Source organism: Phocoena sinus, chromosome 8 (assembly GCF_008692025.1).
Source record: "Phocoena sinus isolate mPhoSin1 chromosome 8, mPhoSin1.pri, whole genome shotgun sequence".
In the NCBI taxonomy this organism is placed as follows: domain Eukaryota; kingdom Metazoa; phylum Chordata; class Mammalia; order Artiodactyla; family Phocoenidae; genus Phocoena; species Phocoena sinus.
The window spans coordinates 45,052,628-45,078,926 of record NC_045770.1 but is presented as its reverse complement, the minus strand read 5'-3'; the positions used below and the strand labels follow the sequence as shown (position 1 = coordinate 45,078,926).

Below are 26,299 nucleotides of genomic sequence, written 5' to 3'. Positions count from 1 at the left end.
CAGAATAAAATGTTAAAGTCTCATCTGTTTTCTACAAAGTCATTCAAAAACTATGGCCTGAGGGTCTACCATAGCCTCTAAGGACACAAAGTAAAAATACTTTCAGAAACACAGCAATAAAACAACAGAACAACACAATGGTATATTATTCAATTTTCTTTCTCTTACAAATATTTATTGAAGCCCTATTATTTATCACATATTGAACTATACATAAGGAATAAAATGGTCATTAATACAGCGTTGATCATTGCCCTCAAGGAGTTTAAAGGCCAGAGGAAAGGACAAACAGGCAATTACAACAGAGAATGCTAAACAGTAATCTATTATGGGGCCTACTAACACAAATACCTGCAATTTTGTACCCAAGTTTTCTCTTTCATAATCAAACCAAACATTTAGATGCAAAGATACTCAAAGAAACAGGGGGAAAAAAAAACACTTTAGTAGGGGTGATTTTAGATGCCTTGCTAAATATATTCTTATACACATCGGTTGCTTTGTCACTATTTACATCCGGACAATCAGTTTGAAAATACACAACTCTTACAGAACCCTGTAAGTATGTAACCTAATATTTTTTTAGAACAGAGGACCAAAAATATAAACATAGCACCGTTCCTGATTTGGGCTTCTAGAATCCTACAGAATTAATTCTTTGTAAGCTGGTATTACTTTTGAAGTCTTTGAAAAGACAAGAGAAATGTGGATAATTTTCCAAACTAAAGTTCCAAGATTAAGTTCTACATGCATTAGGTGCTGAAGATACACAGATCTTCAGTCTGGAAGAAGATGACACGCTATCAAGTCATTCCTTTTACAGCAGAGTTAGTACTACCAGGGCAGAGATACCTGCAAAGTACAATTGGAACCAAAATAAGAGCATTCCTCCCAGTAAGGGAGAAAGCTGGGGAATTTCACAGAGGTGGCATCAAGATCCTGAGTGACAAAGAATCATCAGGATAGGGCTTCCCTGGTGGCGCAGTGGTTGAGAGTCCGCCTGCCGATGCAGGGGACGCGGGTTCGTGCCCCGGTCCGGGAAGATCCCACATGCCACGGAGCGGCTGGGCCCGTGAGCCATGGCCGCTGAGCCTGCGAGTCCGGAGCCTGTGCTCCGCAACGGGAGAGGCCACGACAGTGAGAGGCCCGCGTACCGCAAAAAAAAAAAAAAAGAATCATCAGGAGAGAAGAAAGTATCCAGGTGGCAGTCGGATGTACTCTTATTTAGTTTTTATAAGATATAACCTTCCCAGAACAGCAGACCAGTGCCTCTCAAATGATATAAATAATTATCTGAACCAATAAAGTAATAATGACAACCTATTATCTAGAGAAAGACTCCTCCACTCAAGAAGCAATTCAAGGGATGCAGAAAAGTCCTCCCAGACAATAAGAATTAGGTGTAGCCCCACATTTTTGGTTTGCCAAGGCTGATGTTTAATCAGCTCTAAACAAATGAGGAGGAGACTAGTCCATTGTTTATTAGCAGGAAAGACCTAAAAGACAGCAATCAGTTTGAACAATAGTGTAATTAAGAAAAGAAAACTTGGGCTTCCCTGGTGGCGTGGTGGTTGAGAGTCCCCCTGACGATGCACGGGACACGGGTTCGTGCCCCGGTCCGGGAAGATCCCACATGCCGCGGAGCGGCTGGGCCCGTGAGCCATGGCCGCTGAGCCTGTGTGTCCGGAGCCTGTGCTCCGCAACGGGAGAGGCCACAACAGTGACAGGCCCACGTACCGCAAAAAAAAAAAAATAAATAAAAGTAAACTTAGCAAGGGTACTTAACTTGAAGGTTGCAAAACTCTCTTTCAATTTGGAGAACCATAAAGAGAAGGAGAAAGTAAATTTTTGTCTTGAATAAGGGACCTGGGCTTAGGAAAGAAAGTCAGTAGCCTCATTTGGTAAGGAAATCTACGGTTCAAGCCAATTCTTCTCCTAAAATTTCAACAAGAGCCAATACAGTGCACTGAACTAACATTTGTGATGCTTACAGACTAGGATTCACCAGACAACCTGCCCAAAATGTGACTTCAAGTACCAATACTTGTTTGTGAAACAAACTTGACAAATAGCCCATATCATTCTACAGTTAGAAGCTGTGTGAGTTTAAACACTGTATGAGACTAATTTTCCCTATCTGAAAATTGAAGCTAGTAATATCTACTTCATGGGATTTTTGTAACATAAAGCATGTCAAGTTCTTAGCACAAGGCTGGCACCTAATTTTAAAAAACACCAAAAAAAAAAATGTATTAATCATACCATCTTTCTGGACAGGGGTACTGCAGATCTATGATCTATAAAAAGAGACCCTTCAGCGGTTTGGTTGATCTCAGAAAGCCTCCTCCCCCAAACATGTCCCCCTGGGACCATCTTCCCACCCATGATGTATCTGTACATCTCAAGATATTCCAAAGCCTCATTTTATTCTTATAATAGGTGTGGGGGCTCCTCAAGGTAATTAGAGAAAGAGAAGGCACTTGGGAAGTTCATTTAACTGTGAGTAAAATTTGCACTGTTAACAAAATAAAACAAATGTCAAGTCCTAAAAGCAGTCTGAAAATATCATTTCAACAGAAGAGTTTTCAAAAGAGAAAATAAGAAAGAAATGTATGTTGCATATTGTTCCTTTCATTCAAAGGCTGAAGGGCGAGGCCAGCTAAGACTTCCAGATTTTTTTTCTTTTTCCTGCTTGGTCTTTGGTTGTTCACATTCCAGAATGGCAGTTGCCGCTTTCCAAGGAAGTGTTCAGGAGGGCAGCTGCCTTGGAGGTAGGTTACCAGGACTCCTTTGTATGTTACATGCACATAAAGACTCCAGAAGGGACTGTAGCTGCTAGAGGCCTCTGCTAGCTGTTAGAGGTAGGTAGGTCCACTGCTGCATGCTGCTCTGCCTCTTGCCTCTTAGCCCCAAAGTCTGTTTTTGGCTGTGGTTTTAAAAAAGCCCCTCAACAGATGCTCTATTTAATAACTAAAAGACAATAAAAACTAGAGTTACAAGCCAACAAGGATCATACTGTCTCTTAAAAATTTAAACATATTAATTTCTTTAAGTGAAAAAAAAAATACTAGTATTTAGTATTTCAGATGCAGGTATTTTTTCATGCTATTTAAGACATTCACAAAAAGCCGCCATTCTCAACAGCTGAATGCTTAAGCAATACATATCGTGCATGCAGCCAACATGCTCAAGAAGCGCACATGCAGATGTATTTTAAATTAAATGCTACCAAATAAGCCTAATACAGTTTTGAAATGTAGTTAAGAAAGAGGCTAATCTAGCAACCGAGACATAATAACATCTACACCTTACAAATTCTAAATGTAGGCTTAATGCTACTTTGATCAATGTTTCTAGGTACAAGGCTATTTATCCCATTTACAGATCAAATACTAGGGTCAATCTTTTCTGCTGGTAGAAGCATCTCCCTAATAAGGCGAAAGAATGAAAGTTTTAAGACAGAATTTTGTAAACTGCATTCTGAGAATACCTTAAATTTTTGTGAGGAAATAATGGTAAACTTATTTTAGAAAACCTTCCTATTATATCTCCCTTCTCAGCTATCACCATACAGTATATTAAAGATTGTGAGAAGTTCTGAAAGAAAACTAAGGCAGTCTACACTTACTCAACTACCAGAAATAAATTTAGAAGAAAGAGCTTATTGGTTTCAGCTCTAATTTTCACTTTGATGTGTTATTAGTGGCTGCCTAGAACAACTTTTAAAGCTTAACAAGAAGAAGTGATACAACTTATGAGCAATCCCTTCCTGGCACATGTGTGGGCCACTGCTGGCCCATTAAACTGTTTGAAAAACGCTGATACAGGATAAGGCTATGGTGCTTTCAACACTTGCCCCAGTTCCCTTTTTCATATCTCACTTCCTTACTTAAGAGCTAAGTAAAAGAGGAAGGGAAAGGGGAAAATCTGTTATATGAAATGTAAGGGAGGGTAAGTCCCTATTAACTTTTTCTCTCTAACCACCCATTTTTCCATCAAAATTTTAGACATCTAAATGTATGGATCCAGAGAGAGCAATGATTAAAACATCTATTCTGAAAGTGTGAGGAGAATGTACAGAGTGAAAAAGATCCTCTTCTCCCTAGTCAATAGTCTGTTCTGAGAAGGAACCAGTTTAAAAAATGATAGGTGATGTCTCAAAGGGATGACTAACAGGTACGTCAATTTCTCTGGCAGAGCCACCTTCTCTACTGGAAGACAACTAAAATGCCATGGTTCACATGGGTCCCTCTTGAGTCTTTTTAGAAAAGAATGAGCGACCTCAGGCAGCATAGCTACTTCAAGGATGTGAACTGAATTTGAACCAACCTTTCCTTAACTGGGTCTTTATCTTTTTGGTTTCATGGCCACTTACGTTATAAGCATCATGCTTGAGAAAGCTAATCTGATGTGTGCAAACAGAACATACTAACATGAAAATAAATAGCGCAGGCAGATAAGAAGTAGCAAATAAGTAGGCTCAAGCAAGAAATCTATAAGGAAACCATAAGCTCTCTGTTCTCCATCTTCCTCTCCCTGATGAGTAAATAAACATTAATTTTCATAAGCCACCAAGGAGGAGGGAAGCTTGCTTTTAGTAAGAAAGTTAAAAATATTTCAATGGAGCTCACCCAGTTTGTTCCTCAGATGTGGCATATCATATATCCCCACAGTTCCCAGCTGCATGAAAAACTGACTGATAAAATCAGTGACATCCTACGAAGGGTTTACAATGGAAAACTGAGTCATTACGTCGAGATTAAGCAACATCATGAAAGAAAACAAATACCCAGACATGTGTTAAGTGCTTAACTTCTGATTCTTTTCCTCAATTTAAACACTTTTAAAGGTAAACATCAAGTTATTTTTTTAAAAAAGACAAACTCATCTTGGTGTGTTGAATCTGTATTAAAACAGGTAAATATATCCCAATAACAAATATTCTGAAAGTTTGTAGAAAAATCGCACGAGACTCCCAAATCCTGGAACACGATTCACATTTCTAACTGTTGTGACAAGCTTGAAATTTGTAAGTCACTAGCACACAAGATGGGTAAATAAATCCTCTGGTATGGATTTCCCAACATACTGTTCTTGTTTTGAGTACCAACCTGCTTTAGAAATACTCAGGGTAGTGTTTTTAGCTTATAGTTCTACAAAGGCTGGTAGGTCCCAAACAAAAACTCAACTAGAAATCAGTGAAGTCTGCTTTAACTATCCCCAAATTCAGTTTTCAGCCTAATGAGTCTAGTTTCCCTTCTATGCATCTTCTTCAGCCCTTGAGTAGCTTAATGTTCAAAATAAAATCTGAGTTCATTCGCTACTGCCTCCTTTTACAGCCTCAGAGAAAGTAAAGTGAGAAACAGTAAAAGGTTAGAAAGCTTATGCAACTTGAGGGTATTCTTTGAAGCTGAGTTTGTTTCATACCACTTCCTTCCTTGGCAATTTGGTAGAGGACAGTGTAGAGGAGCTTTATACAAGCTCATGGTTAAAAATGAACAAATTCCACAGAAGTGTAAAGAAGAAAAAACCAATTGCTTACCCACCCATCACAAAGTCAGCCATAATCAAACATCCTTTACATTGTTTTGTTACATTGCGTGTTTCTATATAAGAGGTTGATTGTTTTTCATCTGCAGGTACTTTTAAAGAGTGCAAATTTATTGGAGTGTGCCAATTATAATCAAATGGTAATGCTATTAAAATTTGATAGTCTTAGAAACTGGCTTGTGCAGATGGTCTTTTATTTTGGCCAGTGCATTATTTTAAAGGAAAACTGAATCTGAATGTCTCTAGGAAAGTTTCCATTTTGCCATAGGTTGAATAACTCCTTATTGTTTTACAAAAGTTGTTTTAAATGCTTAGGTATTTGCCTGGGTGAGCCCTAAATTCATGTGAGTTTGTAACCCCACCATAGTTTTCTGATAACTGAATCTATGCTGGAAGTTGAGTAGAAAAAAAGTGTCTTTCAAAAATATAAACCTAGTGCTTCCTGCCTAACTCAAACTATGTATAAGTTTCCAGTGTCAAGATTTCCTTCCAAGCTTTTATCTAGCTTGAAGTCCTATGTAAAAAAAAAAAAAAAAAAAAAAATCATCCCCACTCCACTCCCAATTTCTTAAGCAGTTAAAACCAAGGAAAAAAAGGTCGAAGAACCTCAATTCATGAAAAATTCTGCTTATTTTCCAGGTGAGGCCTAAATAAGTAGAACTTAATAAAAAGCAAGTTCCTAGCAATAAAAGTGGTGTCACAACTGCTCCAAAGTTGGCATGCAGGGAGAATGATGCGGAAGCTGTCTGTTCTGTTGAGCTGCAGGCTGATCTGGGGGAACAGAGGAACAGAAGGTGGAGCAGGAACCTAATAGAATACCTTGCATGTAACACCCGCTCAGCAAACTAGCAGGAACAGCTCTAAAAAACAACCTCACGAAAGCATATCTGAAGACGGCAAAAGGAAACAAGTGGTAGGGTCTGCTATGAGTTAAGGGAGACTCCTGGAAATCCAACTGATTTGTAGAATAACAGTGGAGGGTCTAAATGGCAAAAATTTGTCAGATATTTCTGCAATAGCAGTAGGTTGAGTGGATTATGGTGTAGTTTACATAAGGCACCTAAACTTGAATAGTAAAACACTGCTTATATCTTGATAATTGTTCTTTTTTAAAAATAAATTATTTTTCATTTATAAGATAATTCTAAAATCTGTAGGAAAAAAATCTCACATGCTTTATTCATTAAATAGGTGAGCTTTCTTGAGTTACACACCCAGCATGGATTCCCCAGCACCACTGTAGGAAATACCCCAGGCTTACAGTAAAATCCAGCAAGCCTTTTATGTTAAGAAGTATCACTCCAAAAGTGTTTGACTGCCCTATTATGTAAAGTCAACTCCACTAGATCATTTTTCTTAAATTTGTTAAATTCTGCTACTCCCCGTTACTTTTTCAGTTGGATTTGCTAAAAGAACATGGCATTTTATCACTCTGCAAAATATGTTTATCTGGAACTACTTGATTGTGTTCAGAGAAATTTTTAAATCAAGTATCTTGTGTACGTTCTGCTCTGCTTATTGAAATTATGATCCTCATCACATGATCTAACTACTGACCAGAGTGGCTGATTTTTTAGGAGGAAAAGAAAACATGGTCCTGATAATGGTTCTGGTCAAATGAACACTTTAAAAAATACACTGAAATCAGTAGCAGAAGAATACTCTTCTACTTTTATTCCTAATAAGAGAATGCTGTCCAGAAGCATATGATCAGGTAGGGTTCTACCCTACAACAGTGTATACACTGACTCTTCCCACATATGGTTGAGAACACTTACAACTTCATTTGGCTTTAAAAAGCCTTTATTGATCTGCAACTAATGTTCTGAGGCTACAGAAAAATACCAAATTTGCTTATACTGTGACTTAAAGAGAAATAGAGTTGACCCTTGAACAAAGGAACAATGCAGGGTTTGGGGCACCAACCCTCCAAGTAGTTGAAAACCCACCTATAACTTAGAGTCAGCCCTCAATATACGGGTTTCCACATCTAAGGAATCAACCAACCCTGGATCACCATTTGCAGATTCAACTAACCTCGGATTGTGTATATATTTACTATAGTATTTACTATTGAAAAGAAAATCTCTGTATAAGTGGACCTACGCAGTTCAAACCTGTGTTGTTCAAGGGTCAACTGTACAAAGAAGTGTTCCGATTCCTCATTCAGCTACCAGCCATTCCCTCTGTCCCCACCATCTCCGGACTCCTATTCAAGCTGAGAGCAGACAGACTGATGGCAAAATATTACCGGAGGGAAACTGCCCTTGCCTGTTTCTGATTATGTCTCAGGTAAGTAATGGTGTCATTAGAAGTTCCACCACCAGTTTCTCCAATTCTACAGAACTGAAGAATGAAAAGTCTTCTAAGCCAAATGGGTAAAACTATTCACTCATCTATTTATATACTACACCCTATCTTGTACTTAAAAGATTTATGCAACGTATTTCTCAACTGAATTCTACTCCATTTTCATGTTTTAAATAAATATCGATTACCTATTTTGTATCAACAAAAGGAGAAGAGGAAGGGAGAGGTGGGAAAAAGGAGGGGCAAGAGGAGGAAGTGGAGGAAGGAGGAAGGTACATGGTAACAACTGTCTTGAATATTTCTTTCCTTGTGCCTCAATTCCATAGGCAATTCACTCCCCACCTGAAGGCAAAGAACTTTTGAAGGACTGTAACAGAGTACCTACAAAGGTCTACAAAGCCCTAGGCTCATCAATATGCAGACCAAGAATTATATTCGGATGGAATCACATTTATTGCACACACACTACAACTTTTAAAACTCATACAGATACTGCTATGATTTAAAAAAATATATAGTATCTAGGGGTGATATTTAAAAACTGGTCAAGCATGGGCTTCAACTAATAAAACAGACTGCTGGCCCTCAATGGCCAGCATGGATGGACTGGTTCCCACCAGCTGAATATCAGACAGCCAATCCAGGTGAGGGGAGACAACTTTTCCCGTCTCTCTTTTCTTTTTTCAATTAAGAAGGGGTCCTCGTAGTTAAAAAAAAAAAAAAAAAAAAAATTGGGCATTACTATCCTTAGAAATTTGGTTGGCTCAGATGTTAACAACATATCCTAGTTAGTGATTAAGCCACAACCCACATGGGTAATCACAATAAATTCAGAAATTAGTCTTTTGCGGGTGCTTTGTCTTTCATCATCTTTAACAGAATCATTCCCTCACCTTCCCACAAATTCCTGTAATTGGCCAACTCTTACCAGATGTTTTAAAGGCTACCGACACTAACCCATGAAAAACTGTCTTTACTTATACTTTATTTAGAATAAGAAACAGCTAGTCTCAGGTTTGCGTATTTAATTTAGTTAAACCATTTAATACCCTGCTAATAGGAAACGTTCCAACTTCAGAAGGATATCTGGGATGGACTGCAATTTGTGCTCAAGTATTTTACCTTAGAGTGTGTCTGCAATTAGAAGCAATGTGTAAGACCATAAGAATGGACAACAGTTCTTCCCTAGTGAGAGAAGAAAACAAGCTGGGCTGGCTAGGCTACCTTCTGCTTTCATTAGCCCAAGGAGTAACTCCAAGGCTCTCCATCTCTGTCCCACTTTAGTCAAATACATTATTCACATTAACATATTTAGTACATTATACTAGTTCAATGAGTCATTTAGGTCAATTTCTCAAAGCTAACAAACGATGATAAGAGGGACAGTATAATAACCTCAAGATAATAATAAAAACCCTATCTTTCCAACAGATTCAGTACAAAGCCAAGTGACTAAGGCAACAATTAGAAATAAAGGTGTAGCTATAAAGAAAATAAAGAATTTAGTCATACTTACCAAAATGTAAATTTAAATAGAGATGGATCATACATACTCAAATATAGATCATGTATTTTTTTTAAACCTACTGAAGTTATAATTTTAAATAAAGTGGCAAAATTACACCATCTAATTTCTCTTCAGAGAATTGGTATCCATTCTGGTTATCTTCTTAATCTAAAATTAAAATACTGAGGGTCTCCTCATTAGAAGAAGCTTCAGTTATCAAATCATTGAAAATACAAATGTATATTCCAACAAAACTAACCTTAAAAAAGGCAAACCACTTGTAGTCATTCAACACAATCTCAAAGCCTTGATTGTAAATGATGGTGAAATGACCAGAATTGCCGAAGTTATCATATGCCGTATCCAACTTCTTAAGGTGCACCACTACTTCTTTTTCTGGTGGTCCTAAAGAAAAGAAAATGCACAACAAAGGAAAATTATGTGGACTTCAATGGGAGGTAAAAGCTCCTCTATAATTTCCATTATTTTTAAGCTGCTTTCCTTTCATGCTACTGAATGTGGGTGGATCTGGCTTGTGAATATATCAGAGTCCCCGTTTTGTTGCCTCCCTCTGTATAATCCCAGAGGGGTCTCAGGCAAGAATATGAAGCAAAGGCTCAAAAGATACGTCAAGTAGCCCAGCAGGCAGAGAGACCCCAAAAAGTACAGCCACTACCTTCCCAGAGCATCCAAACACTGAAGAAATTTTTCCACTGAAGAAAAGGAGAAATGGGGTATGTTGAAAATGACCAGCAGAAATGAGAAGACAAAATGGTAATCAAAAAGTGGAAATATAAAAAGACTTGCTACCAGATCATAAGAACAAAGGAAATGATCTCTTCAGAGAAGAAATGGGATGGATATCTTTCTTCTAAATGGCTGTACAGTTCAGAACCTCAGAATCTGAATCCTTCCAAAGTATTCAGCAAACTCAAGGTTTTTATCCTATACAGCTAATTTGTGCCGAATGGAACTAAACTTTTAACCTTCAGAAAATGGGGACTCAGATCTGTGGGTGTCTTTAATTGATTAGATTAAGGTCAAAGGTATGGAATATAGGTAGAGAGGCTGCCTGAAAAGGGTTCTGCTGTGTCCAATCTGGAGGTTTCCACACTTTGGACAATTTTTCCATGTTTCAGATTAATGCTCAGAAATAGAAGATTCCATGTGACAGAACACTGCAAATCCTGATCTCCTTTCTGCTTTGGATCTCCAAGTTCAACTTTTAAAAGAGAAAATGGTTATAATGCCCAGTACTATGAAATGCCACACAGTCATTTGGAGTTGGACAGTTGAATAAGTCTGTTTAGTGACAGATGACCTGGCAATCTCTGTTCCATTAACAAGGAAACGGCAGTTGAGAGCTTCACTCATTCTGCACAAGCCACAGTGTGGTAAAGGTTTGGGCAGAACGAGAGTGCCTTTCCTGACCCAAGACTGTATGTTTTTTCTTCTCCCTTCACTAAATTCTTTGTCCTTGGGATAGCCATGTTATCTGAGGGCATATGGAATGTTCCAGGGTGTTCAAACACTAGATATTTATTGAGAGCCTTCCATGACCCCTGGCACTGTGCCTGGCTCCGGGTATTTCAAAATATAATTATTGGCCAAAGAGGTATTAAAAAAAAACACAAAACTTTTATATACTACTGAGACAGGCTGGGACCTGGGACCCTTTGCTAAAGTGCTGCAATGCTTGCACCTGGACAAACCTCCTCCAGCAACAAAATACAAAGAAACTATATGGGACTAAAAATACCTGTGTGCAATGCACAGTTGGGCCCCATTATGGACAAAAAGATACAAAAAAGCAAAAAACTTAACTGCCACTTCTGAAGAGCCCTGTGCAAAAACTGGGTGTCCGGAGCAAACATTGGGTATTGTGCATGCCCCCTGCACTCAACACCCCCAGAGGGGTGGGCAAACCACCCAAGCCAGCCCTCCCCCCCCCACCACTGGACACACCCCATACCCTCACCCCATATAAGGAACAAGCTTGTTACTTGTTCTCACTAGCCCTGCTGCAGCAGGGGCCCAATAAAGCCTTGCCTGAATTTCTTGTCTGGCCTGTAGTCAATTTCTGATTGGCGAAGGCCAAGAACCCTGGTGGGTATTACTAGCCCCCCCTGCAATACATGAAACTGTGTAGTGATACCAGAAGCTTTCTCAGGTCCACATCAATATCTCTGGGCTTGGGCTTCCCTGGTGGCGCAGTGGTTGAGAGTCCGCCTGCCGATGCAAGGGACAAGGGTTCGTACCCTGGTCCGGGAAGATCCCACATGTCGCGGAGCGGCTGGGCCGGTGAGCCACGGCCGCTGAGCCTACGCGTCCGGAGCCTGTGCTCCGCAACGGGAGAGGCCATAACAGTGAGAGGCCCGCGTACCACAAAAAAAAAAAAAAAATCTCTGGGCTTAAGGGCTCTTTCCCACAACCTAATAAAAGGAAACTAAAAGCTATATTCTCAAGAGTCTTTGAGCTCATTTTTCACTGGCACAATAAAATACTGCAGATGGGATGAGGAGATAAGATTGCACGGTCTCAACTCTTTAACAAACCAAACAAACCCAAAAACAAGAAACGGAAACCATGGCGGGGGGGGAGTTCTTGCAAAAAGTGTTGGGGGCCCGGGAATAACCAAGACCGAGCGAAGTGAGACGTTCTCAGCAGCTCCACGTTGACGTCGCTGCCCTGGAGCGGTAGAGGGCACGCCCCCCATGGACCCCAAGTCCAGCCAGGGCCTCCTGGCCTCCCCCTAAAGGGGGCGCTGCAGGGAAGGGCTCAGGGACCGAAGGGAAGGAGCCCCGGGTAGGCACAGGAAGGAAGCGGGTGCAAGGGCGCCGGCGGCTTACCCATAACCAAGCAATTGACCTCGCGCTGAGAACCGCTGCGGCCCACGTGGAAGACCCAGGTGCCCAGCAGGTCAGCGTAGGTGCAGTTGGCAGGAGTGTCGCAGTGCACGTTGCTAGCGCTGAAGAGGAGCAGCAGGAGGGCGGCGAGCGGCGAGCCAGGCCAGGGACCCATGCTGGCAAGGCCCTTAGGAGAACTGGGGAAGGCACGCGAGCCAAAGCACTGAAGGCGGGGACTGAGGCCACAGCTGCTGTGCTAGTGCCTTAAAACAGAGGTGCTGGAAACCGGCGACCCGGAGGGGGGCGGGGTCTCGGGGCCGCGGGGGCTGGGCGCCTGCCAGTGGCACCGCCCCTTAGGTAGGGGCCTCTGGAGAGCGCGCCCGTCACCTGGCGGCCGTCGGACCTCAGGCCCAGAGAGCCCAGCACCAGTTTCAGTTGCCAAGGGACACCTCCAAAGAGGACTGCAGAGCCACAGCTGGTCTGTGCGCGCCCCAGACTGCGCTCCTTCGCTCCTTGAGAAGTAACAGAGAGAGAGAGACTAAGAGAAAAAGAGAGAGGAAGAGAGTGAGACAGAGAGACAGAGAGGTGAGGGGGAGGGGAGGCTAAATGTCAGAGACTGAGAGAAGCGCGGTGAGGAAGGCGGGGGGTGGGGGTGGGGTACCGAAGGTAGGAAAAAAGCCCAGAGAAAGAGCGACCTAACTAGTGGAGCTTTCTTTTACTCGCTCGTCTTTCCCACTTCGTCCTCACTCAGTTAACTTTTTTCCTCAGAACTATTTTACGTGCGACCCCGAGCCAGCCCAGCTGTTTGAGAACTGCTCTTCCTTCCGTTTTCCAAAACTTTCACTTCCTTTTGTTTGCTGGGTTTTGTCGGTTTCCTGTTAATGTTGTTTGCCTGTTATCCACTGGGAAATTCAGTTGTAGTGCAAACTTGAAGTTTTTGTGTATTAGGATTTTTTTCTGCCCGCTAACGTTATAGGGTTTAGTTGCGCGCACGCAAACACGCAAACACGCACAGGCACTAAAGCCCTTGTTTTGCAGCTGAAAAGCAGGTGGCTCAGAGGGGAAGCAAGTCGCCCAGGGTGAGGAAGGGAGCTGGTGGGAGAATGCTGGTCTTATGAGCAGGTTCCAGGGTGTCAGTCTCATCGCCAGTAATTATAAGGTAGCACTATTTCCAGGTGCCTCCTCGTTCAGTTTAATTATCATCCTTTTCTGTGAGAGCTCCTCTGTCTTTCCGGGCTGTTGTTGGAAGTTGGGGCTCCTTTTGTGCACAGAGCCTTTTAGGTGTCAGGCCCTGTGCAACATCAAGGACAAGTGATGAACAAGACAGACTTTTCTGTGCCCCTGCCCTCTAGGGCACGTGCATTTTGCCCTCAAAACACTGGTTACAAATAAATACTTGGATGTCCACCTTCTCCACCAGATTGTAAGCATTCAAAGGGAGCAAGTCGACATTATTCACCTTTGTCTTCCAAGTTCTGGCTTGAAAATACTTAGGAAGTGTCCTGGGGTGTTAAAATAAATGTACTTAATAGCCTTATCTTGGTTTCCAGGCCGGAAAGCCAATTTTGATTTGGCAAAAGGAGTTTCCCTTGAAAGCTCATAAATGACAATACTCTCTAATGTAGTCACAAACTGCAAAGGCAAGGGTGGAGCCAACACCCTGCTTCTAGGTTTTATTCCCCATTACTTAGGATGAAAAGCTGAAGCATATAATTAAACTAGCACACTTTAGAGATAAACTGACAGAGTAACATTGCCTTCCTAATCTCTGGGAAGATGTGTCATTGGTTGTTAAAACGTTAAAACTTTCACTAGATCATCAATTTTGAAGAGCTGAACAGTCAAGTTGGAAATTTCTTTGATGGCATGATCAAAGTAGCACAAACAATTGTGAAGAAAGTTGAAAACATCTCTATTCAGTTAATAAATATAATCGAAAAGGATTTTGGAGGCCTCTTAATCTAATAGATTCATTTTACTATTGGGAAATGAAGATCCAGAGATAATAATAACTTGATGAATGTCACAGTTGCCTTATCAGATGGTCATTCAAATATCATACCTCCATTATTCATGCTAGAAAACTCTTGGTCAAGTTCCCAGCAGAACAAAGTACCTTCCTGTTGATTTATCTAGAAGTTGCATTCCTAAAAATTTGATATATTTAAAATGATATAAAAGTCAGTTTATATACAAACCAGATTTTGGTACTAGTCTCAGATCATTATAAGCAGGTTTATAGAGAAGGAGCATTGCTTAGCAGTCGTTCTCAAACTGTGGTCCCAGGACCAAAATGACCAGCAGCATATGCATCTCCTTGGAATTTGCTAGAAATGCAAACTCCTGACCCCCACCCCATACCTACTGAATCAGGTCCCTGCAATCTATGTTTTAACAATCCCCTTTCAGAGGATCCTGACACAGCTACAGCTTGAGAATCACTGGCTTGGAGATGAACAGCAAGGACTTGTATCACACTGCCTAAGTTTGAAGCATGGCTTTGCTACTCACCACCTATTTGATCTGGAGGAAGTTATTTTACTTCTTTTTGGGCCTTGATTTTCTCATCTATAACATGTGCATAATTGTTATAGACCTATGACTACCTCCAGTTTTGAGAAGACTAAAAGTTCATACAGATTCTACAGAGAACTGACTGACTACATTTATTATTGTGTATCTTTCTACTAGCAAACTATCCTTATTAGTTAGACAGTAGATTCCAAATCCTGTTCTCCTTTGTAATCCTAGCACCCTGAATAATTTCTGGCACACAGTAAGTTCTCATATATCCGTTGAATGAATGAATAGTATCATGGACATAAATACTTCTGTATTTCATGGTGTTTGGCAAAGAGCATCATGATTCCCATATTCCCTGCCTTGTGAATAAGTTTGAAAGCCACTGTTCAGGAATGTATATCAAAACAAAGAAGGATCAAAGAAATAGAAAAAAAAATTGACATATCAATGTAGAATGCCATTTGGTATTGTATAGACCTCTGTCATTGGTAGTCAGAATAACGACCATAATAATGTCATTTATTTAGGACTTTACATTTTACCAAGGTAATTCACATATATCATCTCATTTAATTATTACACAATTGTGTGAGAAAGAGAGCACCACTTGTTCAGGTCTTGCGATGCCCTAAGTACTGTACTTTGTTTCTGTCCTTCCGATCTCCTAGGCAGATGTCAAAACTCTCTCTTCTGTGACCTCATGTTCCTGAGTTCACAATTCACAGTAATTATTTGATTGACTGCCTTTTCCACTAGAGTCCATGCTTCTTGACAGCAGGACTATATTATTTTTGTACCTCAAGGTTTTTGTCAGAGTTGGACAATAGCCAATATTTACTCATTCATCCTCTCAATAAAATTTATGAAAGAAAAGAAGGAAGGCGGGAAGATAAGTGGGAAGGAAGCTCATCGTCATTTGCACAGTACATTCACATATTATGTCCATTTGATAGTAATCTCCCAGATAGTATTACTCCCATTTTACAGATAAGAAAACTGGAGCTCAGAAAGGATAAGTGATTCTTCCATCGTCAAACTGCTAGTAAGTATAGATCAGATAACCAAAAGAGGCTTCTGTTTTTAAGTTAGATTGTTAGAACGGAATTAAGCAAATGAAGCTTTATCTGCTTCTTGATAGAGTCAGATAAAAAATTAAGAGAAAGAAAAGTTCTACAGAAGATACATGTTGAGGCAGCTGTGAAACTAGGAATTACTGAGATAATCTCTACTATTTGATCCCTTTCTCATTTCATTATTTCCTTCTGTTAAATGAACCATGAGGACTTCTCTGGTGGCACAGTGGTTAAGAATCTGCCTGCCAATGCAGGGGACATGGGTTTGATCCCTGGTCCAGGAAGATCCCACATGCCACGGAGCAACTAAGCCCTTGCACCACAACTACTGAGCCTGTGCTCTGGAGCCTGCACGCCACAACTACTGAGCCCACGTGCCACAACTACTGAAGCCTGCATGCCCTAGGGCCCACGTGCCACAATTACTGAGCCCGTGTGCTGCAACTACTGAAGCCCACGCACCTAGAGCCTGTGCTCCACAACAACAGAAGCCCACGCACTGCAACAAAGAGTAGCCCCCACTCTCCGCAACTAGAGAAAGCCTGCGCGCAGTGACGAAGACCCAGTGCAGCCAAAAGTAAAATTAAATAAATAAATAAATAAAAGAAGAATTGTGTATTTAAAAAATAAATTAAAAATAAATAAACCATGTTTTTGAAATGAAAATTTTGAGAAGCATTACTTTTTACTGATACACCAGGATTATCCTATAGGTCACACAGAGTAAGAGCAACCCTAAAGAGCCAGTGAACTTAATGAATGTCTCTATTTTGCTCTTTTTTCACCACCACCACTCAGGTCCAATAGGCTATCATTTCTTGCTAGTCAACCAAAATTACCTTCTAATTTCATCCACTTTTTGTTGAATTCAATGTAAAAGCCAGGAACCTAAGTGTCATCCTTGACTCTTCCTTCCCCCAGCGCCCCCCAAGCTGATCAGCCAATGTATCATACTGAGTCTACTCTCACCATTGTTATTTTTTATTTAAATGTAAACCCTATCATGATACTCCCAATATTGACAAGTGGAATACTTCCCAATAGGTTACCTTTTGTATCATCTTTGAATAAAATTCTGCAAGACCCTGTACAATATGCCCAACTTATCCCTTCATCCTCCCAGTTGTCCCAGAAACCCTTGCCTTCTGTTGGTCCTCAAACCTGCTAGATTCCTTCTGTCTCCATTACCTTTCCACTTCGCTCATCTCTTTGCCTGAAATCATTTGCTGTTTTTCCCATGACTGCTCATTCTCACTGTATGACATTCTCACTGAAAAATATTTTATCTCCTCTAGCCATGCTATTTGAAGTGGCCCTCTCTAGCTATTCATTTTATTAGTACTCTGTTTATTTCTATGTAAAAATTATAAATGCCTATAATTATTGCACTTTCTTGTTTATTATGTATCTGCCACACTGGAACAGAGGTTTGGGCCTTGTCTGTCTTGTTCACCATTATATTACCAGGACATAGTAGATGCTCAATAAATATTTATTAAATGTTGATTGAAACTCCTTACTCTCCAACTTTAGGAATCAGGTTTATTGGAAGCAAGTTTTCATGGGGCAAATGTTAAGTCACTGGATAAATTTTATATTTCTCATCTCATACTGTTCACTTTCAGAGATATTCAACAAGTATAGGGACCAACTTTTCAGCCCCAGCAAAATCTGGAATTTTAAGTTTATATGCCTGTGTGGATTAGTTTGTAAGTTGTAGAAGTTGACCTAAAACTACTTCATATGCTATCAGGAAGTCAAGTTATAAACACATGTTGGATAATAGGAAAGCTAAACCATATCTTAGCATTTTAGTTTCAAAGTTTTGCAGTTCAATTTGACTTCCCTTCTTTCTCTAGGTTATTGCTGAAAGGGAAATATGAAGTCAAACAAGGTAAATTCTAGAATAGCAAACTGTAGAGAGTCTTGGCATGAAGAGAACAAAACCAGAACAGGGTGACTGATTTAAAGGTCAAGACTATCAGTTTCTCCAAGGTGAGAAAGGGCATTCCTTTTCCAAGAATCACGTTACTTACCCAGGTAATGGTATGGGAATATTTAAAATATTTCATTTTAATAAGTTGAACATAAGCTGACTTACTATTTATTATTACTTTTTACTTATTTAATTGACAAGATCACACTGATTTGCATTTCTCTCATTTTTTAAACAACCCTTAGAATTTAAAAATAGTTCAATATATAAATGAATAACTTTAGTTCATATACAAATTAGTTCAATAACAAATTGAGTAAAAAAGCCTTCAAATTTATCATCATTTTCATTTGTTCCTAGTCCTTTTTCTAAAAGGACGTATTTATGTTTTTAATATATGATGAGGTAATAATATTCAATAAATTACATTAAATATATTTTGCCATTGTGCTACAGATTTTTTCCCCTACCCCCCCTTTTTCTTTCCATCTATACCCTGCCAAGCAAGGCAACCTATGTTCCCTCCTTGGTGTGTATACTTACAAATTTTTTACTAAAATTCCCCAGCCACTTAAAATATGCATAAGGAGCAGGACACATAATGTCTAGATCCAGAATGCCATGGTTTGAATCCTGATACCACTTCTTACCGCCTGTGTGACTTTAGAAAAGCTATTTATTTTCTCTGACTCAAGTTTCCTTGTTAGCAAAACTGGGATAATAATAGTACCTACCTCATAGGGTTGTAGTGAAGTTTTGACTGAGTTAAAATATGAAATACTTAGAGCAATGCTGTCACTTAGTTTCCATTCTTTCATTCTTGTCAACCTTATTTCATTCTTAATGAAATTCATTCTTAAAAACACATAACAGAGGTTTCTTCACATCAAGAAATTGAATTCATTTTAAGGAAAATAGCTGCATGGTACTGCTAAAAAAAAAACCACCACAGGTCCAAAATGACATCACATGTGCTAAAAGCCCATGATACCAAAACATAGATTTAATATCTAACTTAATTGCAGTTTTGATTTTCCCCCAAATGTAATCTTAATCAACCAGTTTGGAATTTTCTGGTTAGAACCAATGAGGTAATCTCAGCCATCTCCAGCCTACTCCTCAGAGGAAGAAGAGGCAATCTGCATGATAAAACCCTTGCCAGTCCCTGCCCTCCAAAGAAGATGTCCTGGCTCAAAAGAACCTTTTTTTGTGTGTTTTTTTGCTAGTGACTTCCTTGCCCCACCCTCCTTTCTATAAAAGCCTTCCATTTTGTGCCACTTCCCAGAGCTCTCTTCTATTTACTAGATGTGATGCTGCCAGATTCATGAATCCTTAAATAAAGCCAATCGGGTCTTCAAATTTACTCAGTTTGTTGCGGGAAGGGGGACTGCTTCCAGAGCTCAAGAGTGGGCTCTTGTCTAACACTGAGAAATGAATTGTCCAAAGATACAAATGTGCTGACACAGCAAGAGACTTCATTGGAAAGGGGCTCGTTGCACAGCAGCAGGATAAGGAAACCCAGGAGAACTGCTCTGCTACATGACTCGAACTCAGATGTTATGGTAATGGGGTTAGTTTCCGGGTTGTCTCTGGCCAGTCATCTTGCTTGGCCTATATTTGGCTTGACTCAGGGTCCTACCTGGTGGCATGTGCATCTTTCAGCCAAGACGGATTCCAGCGAGAAGGACTCTGGGAGGTTGCTCATCTCCTCCCTCTTTTGGCCCCTCCCAAATTCTCCCATTAGTTTTCAGCGGCAGCACTGTGTCCCTTATCCGGACCTCCTATCCTGAGACAACTCAGGCAAGCAGGCCTGGCCAAGGCAGGTGGTTTCTGTTAACAGTTCCCTAACAGGTTGAATTTTGTTTTTAAGCAATACTTAAGGCATGTAACAAATCTAAGTATTATTAAATGGGCATTTGGGTTGTTTCCAGGTATTTTAGCATTATTGTTTTTTGCCATTGCAAACAATATTGCAGTAAGAATTTTTGAGTATACATCCTTTCTACAGCTGCTTTTCTTTCCATAGGAAAGTGACAACCATGTCCCTTCCTTATAAGCTTACTTTCTTTCCTGAGTTGTTTTAAATCTTTTAAATTGTTGTAAATTTAAATTTTGATATTTTAAGTTGTTTCAAATTGGTTGAAATGTTTTAAATAACTGTCATTTAATTTTAAATTTGTATCTTGGAAGCACCTAAGGTCTGCTTTTGTATATGGTATCATACAGGTCTTTTTATTTAGGCAGTGGTAGCGGTGCTGTTTATAAAATAAACCTTATTTTCCCTCTAAATTTAAACACCAAATTTGAATATATTCAGTTCCTGTAAGTACTGGAATATTTTGTTTTGTTTTACTGATTGATTTTATAGTAAGTTCGCTTCCTGTTCTTCTTTTACATATTTTTCTCAGCTCCCACTCTGTATCAATTTAAAATTGTATGTTTTGGCTACCCCTCTACTATTTCTTTTAACTTTTTATTTTATATTGGAGTATAGCCGATTAACAATGTTTTGATGGTTTCAGGTGCACAGCAAAGTAACTCAACCATACATATACATGTGTCCATTCTCCCCTAGACTCCCCTCCTATCCAGGCTGTCATATAACATTGAGGAGAGTTCCCTGTGCTATACAGTAGGTCCTTGTTGGTTATCCTTTTTAAATATAGCAGGGTGTACATGTCAGTCCCAAACTCCCTAACTATCCCTTTTCTCCACCCTTGCCCCCCTGGTAATCATAAGTCCATTCTCTAAGTATGTGAGTCCATTTCTGTTTTGTAAATACGTTCGTTTGTATCATTAAAGATTCCACATGTAAGTGATATCATATATTTCTCTTTCTCCGTCTGACTTACTTCACTCAGTATGACAGTCTCTAGGTCCACCCATGTTGCTGCAAATGGCATTATTTCATTCTTTTGTTATGGCTGAGTAATATACCATTGTATATATGTACCACATCTTCTTTATCCATTCCTCTGTTGACAGACATTTAGGTTGCTTCCATGTCTTGCCTATTGTAAACAGTGCTGCAATGAATATTGGGGTGCATGTATCTTTTCAGACCATGTTTTTCTCCAGACATATGCCCAGAAGTGGGATTGCAGGGTCATATGATAGCTCTATTTTTAGTTTTTTAAGGAACCTCCATACTGTTCTCCATAGTGACTGTACCAATTTACATTCCCACCAACAGTGTAGGAGGGTTCCCTTCTCTCCACACCCTCTCTAGCATTTATTGTTTGTGGATTTTTTGATGATAGCCATTTTGACTGGTGTGAGGTGATATCTCATTGTAGTTTTGATTTGCATTTCTCTAATCATTAGCAATGTTGACTATCTCTTCATGTGCCTCTTGGCCATTCTTATGTCTTCCTTGGAAAAATGTCTGTTTAGGTCTTCTACCCATTGTTTGATTGGGTTGTTTGTTTTGATGATATTAACCCTCCTGAGCTGTTTGTAAATTTTGGAGACTAATCCCTTATCGGTCACATCATTTGCAAATATTTTCTCCCAATTTGGGGGTTGTCTTTTCATTTTGTTTATCGTTTCCTTTGCTGTGCAAAAGCTTTTGAGTTTAATTAGGTTCCATTTGTTTATTTTTGTTTTTATTTCCATTACTCTGAGAGACAGATTGGAAAAGATATTGCTGCAATTTATGTCAGAGAGTGTTCTACCTGTGTTTTCCTCTAGGAGTTTTATAGTGTCTGGTCTCACATTTAAGGTCTTTAATCCATTTTGAGCTTGTTTTTGTGTGTGGTGTTAAAGAATGATCTAATTTCATTTTTTTACATGTAGCTGTCTAGTTTTCCTAGCACCATTTGTTGAAGAGACTATCTTTCCACCATTGTATAGTCTTGCATACTTTGTCGTAGATTAATTGACCATCGGTACATGGGTTTATTTCTGGGCTTTCTATCCTGTTCCATTGACCTACAGTTCTGTTTTTGTGCCAGTACCATACTCTTTTGATGACTATAGCTTTGTAGTATAGTCTGAAGTCAGGGAGCCTGATTCCTCCAGGTCCATTTTTCTTTCACCAGATTGCTTTGGATATTCGGGGTCTTTTGTGTCTCCATACAAATTTAAGATTTTTTTTCTCGTTCTGTGAAAAATGCCATTAGTAATTTGATAGGAATTGCATTGAATCTGTAGATTGCCTTGGGTAGTATAGTCATTTTGACAATATTTATTCTTCCAATCCAAGAACATGGTATATATTTCTATCTGTTTGTGTCTTCTTCAGTTTCTTTCATCAGTGTCTTATACTTTTCGGAGTACAGGTCTTTTGTCTCCTTAGGTAGGTTTATTCCTAGGTATTTTATTCTTTTTGATGCAGTGGTAAATGGGATTGTTTCTTGAATTTCTCTTTCTGATCTTTCATTGTTAGTGAATAGTAATGCAACAGATTTCTGTGTATTAGTTTTGTAGCCTGCAACTTCACCAAATTCATTGATGAGCTCTAGTAGTTTTCTGGTAGTGTCTTTACAATTTTTGATGTATAGTATCATGTCATCTGCAAACAGTGACAGTTTTACTTCTTTTCCAATTTGGATTCATTTTATTTCTTTTTCTTCTCTGATTGCCATAGGTAGGACTTCCAAAAGTATGTTGAATAAAAGTGGTGGGAGTGGCATCCTTGTCCTGTTCCTGATCTTAGAGGAAATGCCTTCAACTTTTCACTGTTGAGTATGATGCTAGCTGTAGGTTTGTTGTATATGACCTTTATTATGTTGAGGTAGGTTCCCTCTGTGCCCACTTTCTGGAGAGTTTTTATCGTAAATGGGTGTTGAATTTTGTCAAAAGCTTTTTCTGCATCTATTGAGATGACCATATGGTTTTTATTCTTCAAGTTGTTGATGTGATATATCACACTGATTGATTTGCAGATATTGAAAAATCCCTGCATCTCTGAGATAAATCCCAGTTGATCATGGTGTGTGATCCTTTTAATGAATTATTGGATTTGAATTGCTAGTATTTTGTTGAGGATTTTTGTGTCTGTGTTCATCAGTGATATTGGTCTGTAATTTTTTTTTGTGGTATTATTGTCTGGTTTTTGTATCAGGATGATGGTGGCCTCATAGAATGAGTTTGGGAGTTTTCCTTCCTTTGCAAATTTTGGAACAGTTTCAGAAGGATGGGTGTTAGCTCTTCTCTAAATGTTTGATAGAATTCACCTGTGAAGCCATCATGACCTGGACTTCTGTTTGTTGGGAGTTTTTCAATTTCAGTGCTTGTGATTGGTCTCTTCATATTTTCTAATTCTTCCTGGTTCAGTCTGAGGAGACTGTACCTTTCTAAGAACATGTCCTTTTCTTTCAGGTTGTCCATTTTATTGGCATACAGTTGCATATAGTAGTCTCTTATGATCCTTTGTATTTCTGTAATGTCAGTTGTAACTTCTCCTTTTTCATTTCTAATTTTATTGATTTGAGTCCTCTCCCTTTTTTTTTGATGATTCTGGTTAAAGGTTTATCAATTTTTTTTATCTTTTCAAAGAACCAGCTTTTAGTTTCATTGATCTTTGCTGTTGTCTTCTTTGTCTCTATTTCATTTATTTCTGCTCTGGCCTTTATGATTTCTTTCCTTCTACTAACTTTAGTTTTTGTTTGTTCTTTGTTCTCTAGTTGCTTTAGGTGTAAGGTTAGGCTGTTTATTTGAGGTTTTTCTTGTTTCCTGAGGTAAGATTGTATTGCTATAAACTTTCCTCTTAGAACTGCTTTTGCTGTATTACATAGGTTTTGGATCGTTGTGCTTTCACTTTCATTTGTCTCCAGGTATTTTTGACTTCCTCTTTGATTTCTTCAGTGATCCATTGGTTATTTAGTAGCATATTGTTTACCCTCCGCTTGTTTGTGTTTTTTATAGTTTTTTTCTTGTAGTTTATTTCTCATCTCATAGCATTGTGGTTGGAAAAGATGCTTGATACTATTTCAATTTTCTTAAATTTACTGAGGCTCGCTTTGTGGCCCAGGATGTGGTCAGTCATGGAGAACATTCCGTGTGTACTTGTGAAGAATGTGTGTTCTGCTTTTGGATGGAGTGCTCTATAAATATCAATTAAATCCATCTGGTCTAATGTGTCATCTAAGACCTGTGTTTCCTTATTGATTTTCTGTCTGGATGATCTGTCCATTGATGAAAGTGGGGTGTTAAAGTCCCCCACTATCATTGTGTTACTGTAGATTTCTCCCTTTATGCCTGTTAGTGTTTGCCTTATGTATTGAGGTGCTCCTATGTTGGGTGCATATTATGTTTACAATTGTTATATCTTCTGCTTGGATTGGTCCCTTGATTATTATGTAGTGTCCTTCTTTGTCTCTTGTAACAATCTTTATTTTTAAGTCTGTTTTTTCTGATATGACTATTGCTACTCCAGCTTTCTTTTGATTTCCATTTGCATGGAATACCTTCTTCCATCCCCTCACTTTCAGTTTGTATGTGTCCCTAGGTCTGAGGTGGGTTTCTTATAGACAGCATATATACGGGTCTTGTCTTCGTATCCATTCAGCCAGTCTGTGTCTTTTGGTTGGCTCATTTAATCCACTTACATTTAAGGTAATTATCAATATGTGTGTTCCTATTGCAATTTTCTTAATTGTTTTGGTTTTTTTTTGTAGATCTTTTTTCTTTCCTTCCTCTTTTGTTCTCTTCTCTTGTGGTTTGATGACCATCTTTAGTGTTGTGTTTGGGTTGCTTTTTCTTTTTTGTGTTTGTATCTATTGTAGTTTTGGGGTTTGCTGTTCCCATGTGGTTTCAATATAGCAATCTATATATGTACAGGGTTGTTTTCAGTTGCTAGTCTCTTTCCTTCCTAGAGGAGTTCCTTTAGCATTTGTTGCAAAGCTGGTCTGCTAGAGCTGAATTCTCTTAGCTTTCTCTTGTCTGTAAAACTTCATTTCTCTGTTAAATCTGAATGAGAGCCTTGCTGGGTAGAGCAGAGTATTCTTGGTTGCAGGTTCTTCCCTTTCTTCACTTTAAATATATCATGCCACGCCCTTCTGGCTTGCAGAGTTTCTGCTGAAAGATCAGCTGTTAACCTTATGGGGGTTCCCTTGTATGTTATTTGTCCCTTGTTGCTTTCAATAATTTTTCTTTGTCTTTAATGTTTGTCAGTTTGATTACTATGTGTCTTGGCGTGTTTCTCCTTTGGTTTAATCTGCCTGGGACTCTGTGCTTCCTGGACTTGGGTGGCTATTTCCTTTCCCATGTTAGGGAAGTTTTCGACTATAATCTCTTCATATATTTTCTTGGGTCCTTTCTCTCTCTCTTCTCCTTCTGGGACTCCTAGAATGCGACTGTTGTTGCATTTAGTTTTGTCCCAGAGGTCTCTGAGACTGTCTTCATTTCTTTTCATTCGTTTTTCTTTATTCTGTTCTGCGGCAGTGATTTCCACCATTCTGTCTTCCAGGTCACTTATCTGTTCTTCTGCCTCAGTTATTCTGCTATTGATTCCTTCTAGTGTAGTTTTCATTTCAGTTATTGTATTGTTTATCTCTGTTTGTTTGTTCTTTAATTCTTCTAGGTCTTTGTTAAACATTTCTTGCATCTTCTTGATCTTTTCCTCCATTCTTTTTCCAAGGTCCTGGATCATCTTCACTATCATTATTCTGAATTCTTTTTCTGGAAAGTTGCCTATCTTCACTTCATTTAGTTGTTTTACTGGGGTTTTATCTTGTTCCTTCATGTGGGACATAATTGTCTGCCTTTTCATTTTGTCTATCTTTCTGTGATTGTGGTTTTTATGCTGCAGGCTGCAGGATTGTAGTACTTCTTGCTTCTGCTGTCTACCCTCTGGTGGTTGAGGCTATCTAAGAGGGTTGTGCAAGCTCCCTGATGGGAGGGATTGGTGGGTATTGCTCTGGTGGGCAGAGCTCAGTAAAACTTTAATCGTCTTGTCTGCTGATGGGTGGGGCTGTCTTCCCTCCTTGTTGGTTGTTTAGCCTGATGAGACCCAGCACTGCAGCCTACAGGCTCTTTGGTGGGGCTAATGCCGGACTCCAGGAGGGCTCACGCCAAGGAATACTTCCCAGAACTGCTGCTGCCCATGTCCTTGTCCCCGCGGTGAGCCACAGCCACCCCCTGCCTCTGCAGGAGACCCTCCAACACTGGCAGGTAGGTCTGGTTCACTCTCCTTATGCGGCACTGTTTCTTCCCCCTGCGTCCTGGTGCACACAAGATTTTGTGTGTGCCCTCCAAGAGTAGAGTCTCAGTTTCCCCCAGTCCTGTTGAAGTCTCACAATCAAATCCTGCTGGCCTTCAAAGTCTGATTCTCTGGAGATTCCTCCTCCCATTGCCAGACCCCCTAGTTGGGAAGCCTGACATGGGGCTCAATACCTTCACTCCAGTGGGTAGACTTCTGTGGTATAAGTTTTCTCCAGTTTGTGAGTCACCCACCCAGAAGTTATAGGATTTGATTTTATCGAGATTTTGCCCCTCCCGCCATCACATTGCAGCTTCTCCTTTGGCTTTGGATGTGGGGTATCTTTTTTTGGTGAGTTTCAGTGTCTTCCTGTTGATGATTGTTCAGCAGTTATTTGTGATTCCAGTTCTC

General features: G+C 39.6%; 1 protein-coding gene across 2 annotated transcripts in view; it reads right to left on the bottom strand.

The window, feature by feature from the left end:
• CTSC (cathepsin C) overlaps nt 1–12,513 on the bottom strand; it is a 39,323-nt gene extending 26,810 nt beyond the window's left edge. The window contains exons 1-4 of one of the 2 annotated variants that reach the window (XM_032640586.1): nt 12,217–12,513; nt 9,627–9,772; nt 4,632–4,716; nt 1,725–2,970 (exon numbers count right to left, since the gene is read on the bottom strand). In XM_032640586.1, the coding sequence (XP_032496477.1) occupies nt 2,960–2,970; nt 4,632–4,716; nt 9,627–9,772; nt 12,217–12,388 (414 nt within the window). In that variant the 5' untranslated portion in view covers nt 12,389–12,513 and the 3' untranslated portion in view covers nt 1,725–2,959. Of the gene's footprint in view, nt 1–1,724; nt 2,971–4,631; nt 4,717–9,626; nt 9,773–12,216 lie in introns of those variants that run through there. The other variant, XM_032640585.1, reaches the window with a different exon arrangement.
• Between the last annotated feature and the right edge of the window lie 13,786 nt (nt 12,514–26,299).